Source organism: Gavia stellata, chromosome 7 (assembly GCF_030936135.1).
Source record: "Gavia stellata isolate bGavSte3 chromosome 7, bGavSte3.hap2, whole genome shotgun sequence".
Classification (NCBI taxonomy): domain Eukaryota; kingdom Metazoa; phylum Chordata; class Aves; order Gaviiformes; family Gaviidae; genus Gavia; species Gavia stellata.
Window position 1 is genome coordinate 38,449,465 of NC_082600.1, and position 19,078 is coordinate 38,468,542.

At 40.2% G+C, this 19,078-nt stretch overlaps 1 protein-coding gene across 2 annotated transcripts in view; it reads left to right on the top strand.

Moving 5' to 3' along the window:
• RAD51B (RAD51 paralog B) overlaps positions 1–19,078 on the top strand; it is a 402,585-nt gene that overhangs the window by 244,562 nt on the left and 138,945 nt on the right. For both annotated transcript variants that reach the window (XM_059819771.1, XM_059819770.1), the window contains exon 8: positions 3,087–3,205. In XM_059819771.1, coding sequence (XP_059675754.1) covers positions 3,087–3,205 — 119 coding nt within the window. The remainder of the gene's footprint in view (positions 1–3,086; positions 3,206–19,078) is intronic.

Consider the following 19,078-nt stretch of genomic DNA (forward strand, 5'->3'; position numbering starts at 1 on the left):
CTGTCTGCCCAATGCATCAGCTTGCAGGAGGATCCCTTATAAAATGGAAACTTTTCCTGTGGGGCATTCCTTTCCACCCTGTAAAAAGTCTTTGCTGTAAATTTGCTCCAGGCTTACTAACCACTTTGCACCAGAGTCATAAATTTGAATAACTTCACAGAAGAGGATTTGCCTGAAAGTGGGTCACACAAACAGCCCTCTTCAGACAGGGGCTGACACAGTATGGTACAGTAGGCTTTCTCCTGTATAATAAAATAAAATAAATGACAGCAATTAGCTTGCTTGTTCTGCCACAAGCTGTAGACCTCTAGCACTTCTGTTCACTGTGAGACAGGTTTTAGGCCTGGAAGGAATGCAGAATTAGGAATTGCTACGGACTGGTATCTCCGTATTATCAACAGGCTCCAGGCATTTAACTGCTTGAATGCCCAGCTCAGGATTGCAACAGCAAGATGTTACTCCTTCTGTTAGCTAACAGCAGAGACACATAATTTGAGGGAAGTTTGGATGTGAATTTTGTGGCTGTTTTATGCCAACAGTAGCTACTTCTGGAATGTCTGGGCTTTTTGTCTGTAGTCAGAGCTCCCATAGCAGCTGTGGGTGAATTGCTTCTCAGTGGTGGGGAGTGGTGGCTTCCAGCTGCATATGGGGGTGCAGTTACACCAGCTGTGAGGGGAACACCTCCACACCCACCAGAACTCACACTTGGCTGCCTCACTTGAATTTTGTGATTGCTACCCATTTTTAGCAGGTGGAAAGAAGGACAGTGTTGACTACAGGAGGAACGTGCAGCTTATTCCACATGACAAAGAGAGGATTGCAAAACTTTAAAGCTGCTTCACTGTCTTCTATTCTCCCTTAGCCTCTTTGGACAGTAATGGCATTTTACTTTCGTGGTGTTAGCACAAAAACAAAAGTTTGTAGAACTTAATGAACTTAATGAAGTAACTTGGTTTAAGTCATTTTAAGGGAATGGAATACAGACCTCCCAGCACCCTGCTTTAACACTTGAACCTGTTCTCTCCTCCAGCTGGCAAATTAAATCCAAAACTTAGATGAAGAGAAGTTATTATTATCAATACATCCACCCTCCCAATAGAGATGGGTTAGACTAATTAACTGAATAGCATTCCTAACACTGAAACTTCCAGTTAGGTGGTCCTGTGGTGAGTTATTCAGGTGGAAGTTTGATGCTTATCAAGATATTAATACCTTTGTTTTGAGGAAAGAAAAGCAGCCATCCTTGCTGGATGGCACAACTGTAGCCTGTTTTCAGACTAGAACAGATGTTGTTCTGGAGAAGTGAGTATTGTACATGTCGCAGTGAGTTCCTCTCAGACAAGTACAGAGTCCAGACTCATGTCAAACTATTGGCTTGAACCAGGTGCTTCGCTCATTTCTTTTGTAGACCTTAAACATTTAAAGACCTAATCCAAATCCAGTTGATGTTAATTGAACCTTGTATTACTTGGGGGGGGGGGGGGGGGGGGGAGGTTTGAGGTCTTCAGCTGAGTCCTGTAGCACACTGCAGTCATTCCAGGCCCTTCTTTCCAGCCTGCTGCTCCCCTCTGCCTAATGCAGTCTAATACAGTGTCCTTCTCACTGCTTGCAAGCTATTGGCAGTGATACAAATAATGATTATTACTGCATGCCAACACTTTTGGTCTTACCCTTTACTGGATATTTTTCCAAAATAAAAGCTTTAGTGAATGAAGAAATTATGTTTCTGCTCTTAATAGTTGGGAGGAAAAAAGTAACAAAACCCACAACCTTGCAAATGTAAAAGCAATGAGGGGTTTTAACCCTGAATCTTCCAGAAGCTCTACTGGGCCGTGAGATGACTTTGTCATCTCAGTACAATATTGCTTCCAAAACCTAGTACTTATAATTTAAATTTCAACATTAACTGTTGCATTACAGATCATTTTGACAGAAACATAAGGCTGCTCTGAAGTTTGTATTGCAGAGTAAGCGTCTGGTCTAACTTTAATTGACTTAGTTGACAAGGATTTCATGATTGTCCTGGGGAAGCAATTTTGTTTGTTGCCTAATAGATGACAGGAAATTCCCCAACTTTAAATCTTTCTCTCATTCAACTTCAGGCCAACACTCATAGCTCTTTAACAGTATGGGCTGTGCCTCAAACGGTTCAATTTTCAACTTGCACATGATCATTTATACCCACATAACAATAGGGATTTTGTTTCTGAATTTCTATGGTTTGTCTGGCTTGCTCTGTTCTTGAAGTGTCATTTGAAGTACAAACAAGTCACCCATCTATCTATTCATCTTACACAGAACTTGTGGTAAGCAAAGATGAAGGTCTCAGGCACCTACCTGCCTGCATATATATATGTGTGTATGTACAGGTCTCTGGTTTCACTATGAGAAAGCTCAGGTGCAATGGCAGTTCAGCAAGCTGGATCATGTGGCATTACTGGAAACACTTCTTTATGTTGTCATTGCTGATTGCAGCAAAGTGCATTTTGCTTCAGGGTTATATAAAGTTCATATGATTTCAGAGACACTGGGATGGTATTTACAGCTAAGGGGCTCCCTTGGCATATCTTAGAAAATGTGTAGGATGCTTGATGGCATGAAGCAGCATTCTGATTTTTACATCAGGGTATTGTGGCACCACATCTTGCTCCTTTAGCTTCCCTTCTGCTATGTCATTATACGCTGTCACTCTGCTGGCCTGCTTCCCTCTCCTCTGTGCCCACAGAAAGCTGGTTTGCTTGGGGATAGAATATCTAAAGAGGAAAAGGCAAGTGTCCCTCACACATGGTGCAACTCCAGATATTTAGAAAATGTACTGGTCTCTCCAAGAGGGTAGGTACTACTTTGCAATGTATCCTGAATTCTTGGCACTTTTTCTAGGTATCAGAGGGTGAGATGGAGAACTCACACTGCAGTTGTATAAATAAATCAGAAAGGTAGGAAATTCATGCGATAGTGCCATCTATTAAGTACCAATTGTGATTAACTAGCTTAGGGAATGCTCCGAGATGACTGATTAGGGTTTCCATGCTGAACCCTTCTCTGTGGTGCAGTCCTGATGCAGTTTCTTTCATATTTATCTTCAGGAGCTTCTGGAAGTGGGAAGAGGGAATCTGGTTGTGTGACAGCAGCCCTTGGCAACACATGGAGTCACAGTGTCAACACCAGGCTCATTCTACAATATCATGACTTGCCAACAAGACAGGTGAGAATTTAACAATGAAGAGAATTTAAAGCTACACCAGCAGTGCTTGGTTAGATGGGCTAACTGTGTCCTTCAGCCTCTGTGGTTATGCCACGTGTGTTGAGAACCTGGCACTATACAGCCAATTGCTTATCTGGGGTGGGGGGCAGTCAGTGTCCTCTGCTTTTTCAGGGGTGGTGAGTCCTCCAGTGCCTCCCTGTGTTAGTCTGGGCTTATCTGAGTTGGCCTGTTGGCACAGGCATACAAGTTCCTTGAGCTTTTAGTGCATTTCATGTTGTGGAGATGAAGGGTAATCCTTAAAGTGCTTTCCTGCATGGGGATTTTGGGGCAGGAGTAGGAGGCTAGTCCTTTCACTGCCATGAATGTTTTGCTGTCATCGTTTCCACTCTTGGTGCCAAATTTCGGCTGTGACTGTTAGGACAGGGAGCACTCTATCTTCTGCAGCTACTGTTTGCAAGTGGAAGCTTGCTGCCTGCACCAGCAAGCTTAACTTTCAGCAGTAAGTATGGTACCAATTTTCCAAAAGTAGGCCTGCAAAAAGGAGACTTCATGCTTTTGAGTGAAATATAGTAGCATTTTTGACTGCAATCTTCACCTCTTAATTTAAAAAAACTGTGAAAAACTAGGAGGCAAGACCTTTGGGGTTTGATTGAGGGAATAACTTTTTTTTGTTTGTTTTTAAAAACATCATAACCCATGATTTCATCTGTCCCTTGGGATATCTGCGGTTATAGTATCTTTTGGCTTTGTCTATTCTGTTTTGGCATTGATGTAACTCTTTCCAAAGGCTGTGACCCTCAGTCTTAATGTTATTGATTTTCTGCCCATTAAAATAGAGAGCTGTCAGAAAAATTGCTACGCGAAATTTGTACCGTCTTACTCCTATAGCATTACCACCCACGTGCGTTCAAATTGGTGCTCCTGGTTTTACTGCCACAGCACAAGGTTTCTCGCTTTTAGGTTGCAGTCTTTAGAGCCAGAGGAGAGGAAGCCATCCTGGTTTATTCTGCTCATTAGAAGTAAAATTATAATGATGACACTTCTGTTCCTGTGTGAAGCAGCGGTAGTCTTCTGGACTCTCAGGTAGCAGGTTAAGTGTGTCGCTCACAGTTAGAAAAGGTGTCTTCTGGACTCGCTTCTAAAGGCCCTGCACAGTTGTATAGAAACATACTCTTACTGCTGCTGCTCTTATGAGTTCTCTTTGTTCTGCTTCTTATTCTGGTCTGTAATGAGTTCTCCTTTTCTACATGTGTGTGCAAAATGCAAAGCTGTTCACAAATTTCCTGGATCGCTTTGGAGGTACGTGAGAGGTGGAGTTGGCAAAGGGAAAAGAGCAGAAACTGGGCTCTGTGCTACTTCATGATGCACAAAGTCAGCTAAAAAAGGATTAAGAACATTGCTCTGGTGGTGGAAAGAGGGAGCAGGTTTCCTAAAGAACATTCGGATATTAAATGTAGTTTTTCCTGATTTTGTTTGAGAAGTAATGGATCACAAGTGTATGAAATGTTTTCAAGCCTTTAAAATTACATTATAAAAATATATTATGCTCTGCTTAAAAAAAAGAGGAGTTTTACTCTGTTCCTAACTGGGCTTATCAGGTGCATCACTTTGCTTGCATGTGAAGCCATGGGCTCATTCTGTTTTAGTTAAGCAGAAGAACTAAATCTACAGTGAGGAAAAACAACCTTAAAGTAAACGTTAGTATATATTATTAAAAGCAAAGTAATTTAAAACAGAAGCCTGATATAAATAGCGATAGGTCTGTGAAGTCCTTGAATGAAATGAGGTATGCCCATGATGTCCTGTAAGTATTTCCCTGTTGCTGATTATCTGTGTCCCTTTTTTAGATAAATTCTCTTTTCTTAAAGTCATTGAAATCTTTCAGCTAGACGTGCAGTTTCCAGTTAGAGGAACACATCTAGAATTACCCTACCTGTCACAGCACTGTATTGATCAAATTACTATAATTTTACACACATATGTTCTTTCATAATTGCTCTATACCCACTTTCAGAAATGAATTGTGAATAAGGTGCCTCAGTTCTTGAGATGCCATTTCAGTCATCATAAGGTGGTTCTGCCAGGAGGTATTGGATATCAGTGCTTTGAAAACCAGCATTTTTTAAGGAAGCTTAACTTGGAGGTCCAAAAATTCCCAAGTCAGTAATCACTTCTACAAATTCCCATATTACTGTATTAAAAAAAAAAAAAAAAAAAAAAGAAGCCTGTGATTATCTGCGTAGTACTGGTTTTAAAGTGAAATTATGCTCCAGGAAATTACTGAAAGCACACAGTTGTTCCAGAGACTTGGGTGAAAAGTAGTGCAAAACCAAGTTTTCCCTGCTTTTCACAATTTGCAACCCTTCAGAATTAGTACTGTTCAAGGAATAACCTGCGTTTTGTTCTGACTTGCACAGCAGACACAATTTTTTCTTTCAAGAGCTAGAATTCATTCTTCCTCAGTCACTTGACCTCCTGAAGATGATCTTCCTGGCTCTACTTTCTCTCCTTCCTTCCCTGGAGGAGCTGGGGCAGTGGTGACAGTCTGAAGGATCTTCCCTTACATCTGACTTCCATGGTAGTAGAGCCACCATGCTAATCCTCGCTGGGAAATCCTACCCATCAAGAGAGAAAGCACCTCTTGAGATGCACTGGGCCATGAGGCCCAAGGGTGGTATTCTTCAGAATGTGAAGTGACAATGGAGTCATTAATAAGGATTCAAGCAAGCAGTTTTCCAAAACCATACTATCTTCTGGACAGGATAGGCCACAAGCTAGATATTTGGTCTTAGTCATGCAGTATTTGTTTCTGGGAAAGCTTGGGGATGTAGTCCCTGTTCCTGAAACTTTGGGCCAGGCAGCCAGGGCAGCAGGTGGCAGAACGAGTATGCTACAAACCTAGGGAAATTAAGCATAGAATTCCTACACAGGATTTTTTTTAAAATATTAAATAAAAGATTCCTTTATTTTGTTTGTCCAGCAGACATTTTTCCACCCAACTGTCCCTTTTTCCACCCCACCCTCCATATGTCTGGTGAACATTAATAAGACAGCAGCCAATTCAGCAAAGCAATGAAATTTCTGGGACATCCTACCTGCCTTAAAATCAGTTAGGTTTGCTTTATTGCTTGGACAGGAACAGGTTTCTGAACAAACAGATGAACTTTCCTCTTTTGCCCCCTTCTGATTTTGGTTTCCTCTAAGACAGAAGTATTGCCACTGGGGGAGGGCAGAAGGAGGTTTCCAGTCTGCATTTAAAATCATTGCGCCACCAAAACCCACAAGCATGGACTACCAAAACCCACAAGCATGGACTACCAAAACCCACAAGCATGGACTACCAAAACCCACAAGCATGGACTACGGTGTAGGAGCCTTTTAACTGCTGAGGTGGGACTGAGCTTCACACTTCCACGGCAGCATGGTGGCGTAAGAGCGTGGGAGAACGCGGGAAAAGTTAATTGTTTCACACAAATGGGTTCATGAAGGGAATTTACTATTATCTTTATGGATACTGATATTTGATTCTCCCTAAGCACTCTTGTGAGTAGTTAACTGCGACATTTGTTTTCCTGAAATCCATACATAAACATGCAGAACCTTTGAGTTTGGGCCAAAACCAAGGGGGCTGCACTAGAAACTGTCAGACTCCTCAGTTACCCCTGTGTGTATAATTATCCTTCTTTCCTGAACTGGAGTTAGCAGGCTCCAAGGTTGCTGTTTTCATGCGCGCTCAGCTGTCTTTGGGGGACAGCATGGTAGGGTTTAATACATTGACATGCTATATTTAACATTTTATTCTTGTCTGTTGGAGACAGGGTACTGGATTAAGTGAGACACTGGCCAGACCTGATATGGCAACTTCCATGGGCCTGGTTTATTTTATAGTTTTCAAGGGATTTCTGAGATTCATAGTATTGTGTTAATGTCTGTAACGTGTTTTGAAATTCTCAGATGGAAAGTGCATGTAGACGTGTTATTTTTATAACAAATCAGTGTTTTCCTGTGGTATTTTCAAGAAAGAGCATTTAGGATTGAGATATGGGCTGGAGCTTTCAAGCCATGCTAGGTGAGCTGTTGTGCAGCAATCTCCCTGCTTCAGGTAAAATGTTTCAAATGCATAAGTATATAGTGACTCATTCTTAAAATACAAAACAAAACACCCTGCTTTCATTCAGAATAATGCCAGACATAACTTTTGTTGTGTCCTTGGTTACAGACCAGCTGTTTTGTTGTGCTCTGCTTACTATCATATGAATAAGCCCTGAATAAGCATTCCAAAATTGCAATGGTGAAGTAACCATGGTACTCGATAGCGTGGGGAAGGGCTGGGAGAGAGCCGAGGGGAGTGGGGATAAAGTTTTACATTTATGTGACTTGCTAAGGCCAACTGCTATGATTCTTTACCTTAAATTTGTTCTAATTTTAGTGAAGCAGTTCTTTCAAATTGTACAGATGTTTGGCTGTAACTTTACCAGTCATTGAGAAAATATATTAAAAATAGAAATAATGTAACTTGTTGCAGTCACGATGGTTTCAGAGCATAAGTGAGACCAGATTTATCTCTCCCTGTAAAACATTGAAGGTAGTCGTTATGTGGACTCTGTAGCTGCTGGATAGCTGTCCCGTTTTAAAGATAACACCAGGTGAGATTTTCATCCATAAAAAAGGGAAGCAAATAAACCGCAGAAAATGAAACAATCTGAAGCAAAGCAAGTAGGCTGTGGAGAAGAAACATACACCAAGTACTACTATCTGGGATTAACACTTTCTAAATTTTGCCTTAATAATCTGGAGGATAGCAAGTGCAGTAATGAAGTTTGGAAATGGCATCCAACTTTTATGTGTCAAAACATAATGGAAGATTGTAGCCTCATACTATAAAGGGTTCTAATTACTTTGGTGAGATAGTAATATTTAGTGGGGAGAAAGAAGAGGCAATGAAATGTAATCAGAACATCTACTGAAATCACTCTGAGATGGAAGGAATAAGGTCTAATACAAATAAAATACAAAGAGCATTGGTGTGTTTTCATCTATTAACTTTGTAGCAGTTATAGCTACCTGCTAAAGCAAATGGAGGAGAAGAAAATGCGATGAAAAAAGATATTTTTACTAGTTTTGGAGTCAGATGAGGAAGATGGAGATGGCCACTAGTTTTGAGAAATGCAGACAGAAAGCTTTTCACCTACTTCAGTGGGAGCAGAGGAGAAGTTAGTTCTGTCTTTGGCACAGTGGGGCAAGAAAAAGCCCATGGAGAACTGGGCAGTGAAATCAGTGTTTGGCCAAAGGAGATGACTGAGGATGTGTGAAGGTTGCCCTTTGTTATGTGTGAGGCAAGAAGTATTGCTCTTTACGTTGTCTTCTGCTGAGCTAGAATTTGGAGAGACTCAGAAGAAGTCCCTAAACAAGTACAGAAGAAAACTCTGCATGTGGGTTTTTAGGAAAAGTATTAGGACAAATGAAGTGCTATTCAGCAGCTGCGATCCATGTCAGGAAAAGCTGTCTTTATATGCTACATGAATCATGTGCATTGTACAGTAATGCAGATTGTGTAGATAGTACAATACTTTTTTTTCAATTGTTTAGACATGAGAAAATCTGCAGATATCAGTGGATAATGAGGTCCAGTAAGCAGTGATAGAAAAGGGATGTGGCTGTTGGGTTGTTTTAAAATGGAAGTGGTATGAAGTTTCTATCTGTTCTGAGCCATCTTATTATATAATGTGCTTATCATGTGGAAAATCAGATCTGTGAAAACACAAAGAGAAATTTTTTTAAAGTTCTTTTTTAAGAGACAAATGATGGTATGGAGTCATGCAAGGGATAGGAAATTTTACAGGAAAGTAGATTTTTTTTCAGGTGAAATTAATTTTTTATGGTTCTGCATTACAGAGTATGCTGCTTTTGAAGAAATAGCTGCAGGAGCACGTATTTGATTTCTGCAAACCCTTCGATTTAAAGAAACATGTTTTTCTAGGATACACAGTTTACTCCAGAGACTTCTGCCTTACCTCGGCTATCATTTGAATATTTTGAATCAAGACACAATGAAAGGTTGTTATGGCCTCAAACTTCCATGCATGTATATAAACCACATCCTTTAGCATATGTAAATAAGTAGCTTATGGGTTTTTTTTCTGATTAAAAAGGCTCTAGACTGATAACCCTTATGACAGAAATCTTTTTCTTATCCATAGATCATATACAAGCATAAGCAGCAATATGAACCTTAGTTGCATGTGAACAGGATGAAACTGGACACAATGCACAACTGTAGCATAAACAGATTTTTATTGGCACAGTATGATACTGACTTAATCTAGCAAAAGTGCCAAATGAAAGGATGCCATAAAAATAGAGAAGGTTCATTAACAAGTATTTGGAGCTCAAACATCACTAGGTCACTCACTTTCCTGACTTGTGTGTTTGTTCATGTCTCTGTTTGCAGTAAGCTTCCTTCATAATAGACTTGTGGGGGATGGTCATACAATATAAACATCACCGTAGCCCTGTCTACATTAAATGGGACTGGATTTATGTCCCTCTCCTCTTAACAGGACACTTTTATATAGAGAAAAATGTTTCCATCATTCTTGAACAAGAATTCATTTACTCAGGTGCTTATATAACACTAATCAATTTGTTATCTAAGAATCTAAATAGAAATGAAAGGACCCTAGACAAAATGGAAAAGAATGAAAGAAAACCTTTAAATAGTTCATCTTTTTCTCTGTCCTTTTTTTAATAAGCATTGCAGGTTTTCTTAATGAAGATTATTCTAATGTCAGGTTGACAAAATATAGCAGCAGCTGTGCAAACTTCAAACTCATAGATCTGTAGTTCAAAGCATCCTAAACAGAGAAGCAGGAACATCTCTGAGGCAGAGAGGCAAACTCAGTTGTTAAGTTATACTGAGTCTTCCTGCTGAGGCTGGTGGCAGAGGTGGGTACTTTCTGTTAGATACCTTTGACTGATAGGCCAGTCAGTTCTCAGAGGACACTCCTCTTTGGTTGCTGCTAACCTACACCGGTTATGAGTTAACCATCTCATAGTATGTTATATTTCTGAATTACTATGCAAGCATTTGCTGACTGAACTCTGCAAGGCCCATGCCAGGTGCTTACAGCTGAGGAAACTGAGTCATGAATAAGTAACTGGCCAGAGTAAATCCTTTGCAGCTGGGAGCAGAGCTGGAATCTGTTCACTGCCACTTATGTGCCACTAAGCTTGATCTTGGTCAACCTTTACTGCCTCTGTTTCAGTATGTAGTTCCTCAGCTGTGAAGGTACTCCTTCTGCTTCCCTCTCCAATTTTCTCTGTACATTAACTCACCTGCTGAACTGGTTTTAACTGTGGTCACAGACTTCTCTCCTGAATCTCTCTCCTTAGCATGCCATAAACTTTTCTTCATCCATGTTGACCATTAATTAAAGGTTAATGAAACTGAGACTGTGGCTTGAGCTTTATGGCAAATCTCTCTCTCTGCTTCCTTGTTTCCAGCTTCTGTTGATACCATAGCTGATTTTTCTAAGCCTCAACTCTAGAAGTCACCTTGCATTCCTACGTCTCTCCTCTTTGCAGGTATCAAAACTGTTCCAAGTTGCAAGTTCCCAACAAAGCGACTAGCTAGCACTTAAATTTTTAGATGATTAAAATGCTTGTCCAGACTCGTATCTTCCATATTGGTTAATGCAACACCTTCATTTCTAGTATGATCAATCCCATATTTTTTTTCTCCCTTCCAAACATACCACAGAAAATAGAATTGTTACCTGGGTGAGACCTATTTAGTCACAGTGACATTATTGTTTTAATTTTTACATATTTTCTCAGTTCTGGAACTGGGAAAATGGCCTTTTGTCTTGGTCTAATTGATAATTGTGCACCTTTATGTTAATCAGATAGCAAATTCTTAGAAATTGGGACTATGTCTCCTGTTCTTTATTGGGAGCCACTTAAAGGTCAAGATAGGAGGGGTAAGATTACTATAACAAAATCTGTTCTGAATATAAACAGAGAACTTCAGTCTGTGACGCTGTTAATTCAACGCCCTTTTACAAACACTGTATTTACATTTCACTGAAACAGCATAAAAATGAGAGAGAGAAAGAACCAGATATGACTTTTCAGTCTCTGGTCTGAAGTGTCTGAAGAATGTTCTGTTTGTAAGCTTAAGCTCCTTTGCAGAGAGGGAATGAACACAAATTCCCATCCGGTTTATACAGAATCACTTTTCTGATTTTGATTGGACTTCAGTGTGAGTTTTTCCCTCAAAACAGTGTGGAATTAACCTAGGGCAGACTCTCTCATCAATATCTGAAGTGTCATTGCTCCTAACATCAGAGTGGCAATGACCAAAGTTGTTTATCCTTGGAATGCCTTGGCAAATCCCCCTGCCTCCTATCTTCTACCAGATCCTCTTTTTTTTTTTTTTTTTTTGTAATTGAAAACAAGCAAACTAAAATGTCTAATTCAAATTTAAGTGTTTATTATTCAGAAAAGTTCTGCTAAGTCTGTCTTGGAATATAGTATACTTAAAGCTTGGAGGCATTCTTAATAGTGAAAAAGATCAGAGTATCATTATGAAGGAACTGGACAACCTTAAGTAGTGAAAATATAGTGAAATATAAGATTGATAGTAGAAATAATCTGTAAAATAATATTGGGCATTACAAATGAGTTTCTGCTTTACGTAAGGAGCATACAAGCTAGAAGTGAGACTAATACTGGAGTGGTTTAGTTTAGCACAGAAAAACTAATTCAACAGTGTAATGCAATCATGAAAAGGGTCTGTGCTATCCTAGAATAGATCAGGCAAGGTATTTTCAAAGGAAAGAGAAAAGCGTTTGTACCATCGTGGAAAGGCACTGGGGACATCTCTGGAATACTGTATATGGCCTGGACATTTGTGTTCAAGCTACTTTCTTCTTCTTTCTTCTCTTTCTACTTGCTTTCTTCCCAGGTAAGGTCTGTGCCAGATAGAATATATTTATTGACACAGCAACAAGTTTGAGCTGTCACTGGTAAAAAAATAAACCTCAGATAAAGTTTTAAAACCAGACGAACTTTGACATATTGACTTCAGTGGGCAAAATGCATCACATCTTCCGTGAAAAGGTATCGATCAGACATGATCCCCATGTTCAGGCATTACAATTTTTATGATGCTCTAAACATATTCAGGGAGAATCATCTCAGGAGTTTGTGTATCTAGGATATTATACTTTGAACTTGAATTTTTGCTTGTTTTATGAATCTAATGTCATTGAACTGTTCTAGATTGACAACACAGGAGGATGACAGCCAGTAAGTGGCGTTCAAAATCTGCTGTACAGAAACAGTGTGTTTTCTTCAGTTCAGCCTTATCAGTATATCTACCCTGAGTAGGATCAATTAATCTAGAGGGTTTGCTCTATGTAGACTTTTTGATCTTTGATCTCTGTAATTCCTGTCTATGGTATCAGTGCCCTTAGCTGTGATCTAAAAACAAGCTGAAAAAGAAAAAACCCTCTTAACTGCTTAGAAACTGAATACAGGCTACTGACCCACTTTAGGGAATAAAAACAATTTTGACATACCACTGCGTGCAATGGACTGCACCTTAAAACGGAGGGGCTTTTGATGGTCTCCAGTGTTGGTGACCTGTTGGGAGCTGCCTGGCCAACTTTATCACGTCTACCCATCACATTGCATCAAGAAGATAATAAAATATATAATTTTCACAATATTACCTTTGCCTGGACTGAGTATTGTAACTGTCGGAAAAATACGATGGGGATTTTAGGACTTCTGCTCAATCAGGAATGGAAAGGATGTGTCCAGGAGATGGTAGTGTATTATACCCACATTGTGGAAACATTGGAAGATACTTCTGACTAAAAAGGTAAAAGGCAATATAAATTGAGCCATTCTGCTTCCAGCTCTCACATGTAGTACTTATACTGTACTTTGATTAGGGAGAGGAACGTCCTCTGGATGCATATTAACAGAAAACAGTGAATTCCTCAATCCATGTTGAAGTTCAGTGTTTCTGACAGTCTTGTGACTGATGGATAACTTCAGTTTTTCAGATACTGGTAGGAAGTAGTGTTAAGTGCAGCTAGGTTAATGAATGGCTTCTTCCTTGAGTATTCATACTGGAACAACACTAAATTGGAAATAACTAACCAGATCACTTGTCAATAAATGCTCCTGTCTTATCAAAAAATGTGGCTGACCTAGGTTGCAGTGTAGTGCGTAAGGCACTACTGAGGTTGTTCTTCACTGGAAAGAGCCCATTTGATGTATCTTGGGTTTGCAAGGCCCTTTCACATTTGCATCTCAGTGATGGTTTGTGGTGTCCCTTATCAGTCATTTCCTACAAGTGAGCCCTGAGTCTCTGGCAGAAGTTCTTGCACTAGTCCTGAGTGAGCAATCAACCTTGGCTTTTTCTGCCATTTGACTTAATTTGGCTGTGCAGATGTCTCTGCAGTTCAGGGTGTTCACATGCTCCACAGCACTGAACTGGAAGCTATGGAGTTTAAGTTGCAAAGACACCTGAGTAGGCCTTGTACAGAGCTGACAGTGGTCCAGGAGGTTTGGCTTGGAGTCTGAGCCAATAAAGCCTTATCAGGCCTGAGCCAGCACTGCCATTTTACTCAGCAAATTGATGTTTCTGGTCCAAATTGTGTGTTTGTTCCTCACTGTATACCAGTGAAGTTCTTTCTCTTATAGTCACTATTTATTTGTCTATCTAATAATAATGTAAACCTCTGTACCCATAGTCATCTCAAGCTACAAATAGAAAGTCACCCAATCCCCTCGTAACTTGTGTTGATGTTTCCAGCTGGATGTGGTACATCTCATATGAAAAACAAGAGGAAACTACTTTTTTCTCCTTTTTTCATACCTTTTCTCTTACTTCCCACTTGTGATCTTATAACAGCCATCTCAGTCTTCATTTGAAATAACTGAGCAGGCTGAAAAGAGAAAATAAAAGTGTAAATTAGCGTGAAAAAATTCAAGGAGTTTCTTACTCACCTAAATTGATTGGTATTAAATATAGAAAAAGAGAAATGTAATAAAGGTTGCCATTTAGGTGCCGTTGCAGGAAAGAAGATGTTGAGAGATTTTTTTTTCACCTCTTTTTTTTCCTATAGTTGTTCATTTTCTTTGCGATGGCTACGTTTTTGTCCTTTGAACATAACAAAACAAGTTTTCAAAAGTTCCATGTAGTTAAGATCCCTAATGCACATAGACTAATCTGAATTTCTTAAGCATAATCCCAGTGCAAGAGAATATCTAAGAGCTTTAAATGCTACTCCCAGTGATTTTGTGAGAAGAATTACCGTTATGTCCGATCTTTGCTTCTGTTTCTTCTCCAGCATAAAAAGGTTTATTAACCTGCTGATTGTTATTTGGGGCATGTTGTCATCAAAAATTTCAGATCTGGTGGGTTATAAAGCAATGTTTCAGGTCCTAAATGGATTTCCAGCCTTCAGTGCGTCTATGCCAGGCACTGGAGCAAGCATGTTTGCCTTTACCGGGTGGGGACTGGTGGGGATCCACTACCCTCTAGAAATGTAAATGAAGTCTCCTGAAGCATTTCATGTTTGTTAGGGAAGAGTTTTCCTAGGACTCTGTTATTCAAACAGTTGTATGTTCAGCTATACAGATGATGTTTATAAGGCCCTTAAGCTTTCTTTGAATGCATTGTTTTCCACTTCCTTGGTGAAATCTCTCCCAATAATGTTCTTTCTAGAGAGAATCTGAGTCTTGTAGAAAGATTGAAATTAAATTTCACGTTTTCTCAACACCCATAAAGCATGACAGTACTCCAAAAGCACACTCATTGCATCTGTGTGTATTAGCTCACAGACCTGTTAGCTTCTTTTTTTCTTGTCCTTGTTATGTGATGCCCAGTGGACTCTAAAATATACTCTACTGAGGCTTTATGTAAGATAATATTGCTGTTTCTTGCATGTGAATTTAGCAGTGTTGTGTTAGCTTATCTCTAGGGACTTGACTTTTAGGAACAGAACAAAGTGAACACACAAAAAAAGTTGGAAAGGGTTTTTGTTTGTTTCATGTCAAAAGCGTTTTGCAGCCACTAGTGTGGGTGAAAAATATTTATGCTGTGGTCTAGGACTTGGTTGAATCCCAATCGTTTTGGCCCGAGTCTGGGAATTTAGGATAATGCCTTTACATCAAGGAAGTATGAAGGACACTGTTGTTTTCACTGGTATCCAAAACTAATGAATGCAGGATGGGGACAGCACACTTGTGAAGCTCTTTTACAATGGATTAATTTTCTTTCAATTTATAAACAATAATGTTGAGCTTTCTCATCATTTAGAAAGCCAAAAGAAAGTGAAAGAAGGAATAAGTATTGCCTAAATAAAGATTTGAGACTCATGAGAAACAGGCATCGGGGTTGAATTTGCAGCAAATACTTTTTTATTTGTAGAAGATAAATATGTTGCTAAAACAATGATAAAGAAGGTTCGTAGAGATCTGAAGAATAATAAAAGTAATAAATCATGATGGCAATGCATATGCTAATTACATATTTAAGAATGTATATTCTTTATGTTATGCTGGTGAATTACACCGAGCTGCTTGACTCTGTGCAGTGATGAGGGCTGGAAGCTGTTTGGATCTCTGCCTCTCCAGACACATGGGCAGAGGAGCCAGCAGCATCTCTGTATGAGCATGTGGTTGTATGGAGGAGAAAGTGGGCAGCTGCTGGGCTTCCGTGCTGTCCTCCCCGCTGGTCCCGTCTCTTCGAGGTCAGTCTGGCAGGCTGGGTGGAAGCAGCCGTGTATTCTGAGAAGAACTGCTCTGGTGCTATTGTACTGGTACTCCCTTAGGAGTCCTTCCCAATTCAGGACGCATGATCCCAAGGATAAGGCAGTGTTCCAATATGTGTCGTAAATAAGAATTGTATCCTTCAGCCTTTTTCTTATTTCCAGAACCAAAATCAAACGGAACAGTATGGAAGGCTCTGAAAAGCTACATAAACTTTATTTTCTGTTCTTCTCAGTACCAGTGCGCCATAAGTCTGATGAGTGACCACAAGCTGCCACATAGGAGAATTCCCCTAGGAGGCTGTGTTTATGCTACGCAACTACTTTATCCAGCCACAGCACCATCCCCAGATCCCTTTTCTCGGTACTGTTTCATTGCGGTAACCAGGACATGCTGGCTGGCTGGACGCTTTCCTGCTTACTAAAAGCTACAAGCATTTTCTCCCGAATTACCCTTCACATTGGACAATTACCAGGGCTTTGGGCCTCAAAAGTATTATAGCATAGGAAATCATCATGGCCAAGCTCTTGTGAAGTTTCCTGGCCTCTAGAGGACTCTCCACTGGGAAAATTAGGGGAGACTCAGAAATAGAAAAGACGACAAAATTCAGTTTACAAAGCAGAGACTAAGGCACGCAGCAAGGAGACAGAAAGCGCTTCTGGGAAGAGGAATTTCACAGGGTCTGGTGTTACATGAACAGAAGGAAGCCGACTGGCCCTGCACACCCCATATTTCACACTGGGGAACTTGGAGCAGAAGTCTGGCTTAAGTGGAAGTATACTGGAGGCAGCCTGTTTTTGTGCAGTTCCCTGGCCAGGTTGTTGTAGTTCAGACACAATTTGGATAAACATCAGGGATTGCATTTTCTCTTCCAATTAAAACTTGAAATCACCCAATGTTTGCCTGGGCAGTGCAGTTCCCTGCCACTGAAGTTATTGTTAAGTACATCAGGCAGGAAAAGGCACTCTGGGTTAGAGGGTTCAGGGGTTTGCTCGCAGTCTGGGAGAGGACAGCTGAGAAAAGAACCATTATGTTAGATTTGGCCTATTGCATTCAGGACAGCTGTTGCTCTGGAGCACATCAGGACAGTTCACCTTGAAAAGTTTTGCTTTTGTTGTCTGTGATTGTCTTTGATAGTCATTTGAAGTTTTGATGGTTTCCTTCCATTTAAGTTATGTTTACTCAGTCCAAGGATATTCAGAGCTACTCATTATAGTGCCTGAAGCTAAAACCATGTCCGAATGGCAGTACTATTACATGCTGAGCTGTCTCAGTTGAAATCCAATGTTTGGCACACCGCAAGGACTGGAACAATTTGCAAGGACTGGTCATCTGTTGCTAGCAACTGCCTGGGTAGGCACAGCCAAAACACGTGCCTTTGTTCTGGTTTTATGAGAGGGGAAGGAATTGACCCCACTGAATATTTGAGAAAACAGATAGCAGAGCTGTTGCTTACTGATCCTTCCACTGTACCCTCTGGGTAGGGAAAAGCAGGGTATCTCTGGAGCTGTGCCTACCTGGCAGAAAATTAATACAGTGATGTTGCTACAGATGTCTTATCTCCATGCCTGATTTTGGACTGAAGCGAAAGAATGCTACATGATTTTTATATAATCGCACAATAAATGGTGGCAAAGTTAGGAAGAAAACTCATGAATCCTGATTCCCAGGTTCTGGCATTATGCACTATGAAAAAGTCCTTTATATATGAATCGCTCTTTAGAAGCAAGATCTGTAGCCAGCCAGGTATAGCAGGGCTTGAGATTTGGAGAGTGTCTTCTTTCCTGGACTTGTCCCCTCCCCTGATTCTCCTCTATTCTTAAAAGATTCTTGGTTTTAATTTCTATCTCCTCCTTTTGTTTGTTTTCCTTCCATTTCTTTCCTTTGCAAGTATTGAATGTCTCCTCTGGGAGTAAGCCTAGCCACATGTGCGTGCAGTGATGGTTTATTTTTATTGGAGTCATTGCCTGTGACTGTTATTCATTACTATAGGAAGAACTGCACTAACAAACTGCTCTGAGAGCTTTTTTTCTCTGTTGTAAAAAGTCCTGGTTTGTCCATAGCCATTGAGAGTATCTACTGCCATCATTAAGACAGAGAGAGTTTGGAGCTCAGACACTGGTACTGCCTCCTGAATGTCCTGTTGTGTCTGGTGTTGCAAAGCAGAACCTCAGCTTCTCTCAGCTTCCTCGCATGTTGTCTTAGGTCAGCTTTTCAACCATCTGTCCACCTCACTGCTACCTGAGCAACTCAGTTGGCCTCTGCTTGGGGAAGAATTTGTGGTTGCACAAAGCTAGTGCAGTCGCTGATTACTGCTATGGCCTCTTATGATAATAAAGGGTACAGCCAGAAAAACACCATACAAGGCCTGCCTGGGATGAAATGGCTGATTCAGAAAAGGCAAGTCAAAAGTAGTATAAAATGCTTTTATCTCACTTGCACTTCTAGTCTTGACACCGGATAAGTAATCAGCAGCCCTATTCCTTACTTTTATTCTCAAGTTATCACAGATTTCTGTGTCACTGTGGGCAAGACCACCATCTCCCATCTTTAAGGTCATGTAAAGAATTCCTGGTACTTCTTTAAGATGAATCTGTAGCACAAATAATAAAATTATTGGTAGTTAAATTAGGAACATATGCTTAGCATAAATGGAAGTCAGAGCTTAGAGATGTAAGCAGCCTAAATAATTTCACATAAGAAATACAGAGATGTAAAATCAATTAATATTAATTAACCGCTTCTGAGGTCAGAGTGGAGCACAGTGAGGAAAGGTGAGTGACCTGCCTAGGCTTACCCAAAAGAACATAGGACCTTACCCTAAAAGTTACTGCTAGGATAAACCAAACAGGCAAGAAGGTTTTTATCTGAAATTTCGCTAATATTGCATAGGTTCATGATTTCCAGAGATTTGTTTTAAATGTTTCAGAATCTCTGCTTCCCACTAGCACTGACTCTTAAAATCAAAGGTAATGTCAGAATTTGGCTGAGAGGGTTTGATCTCTTTGATACTAGTTTACATTTGTTAACATAAGTGTCATGCTCATATTTCAGGATTGAGATTTCTTTGAATTCTTTATCCTA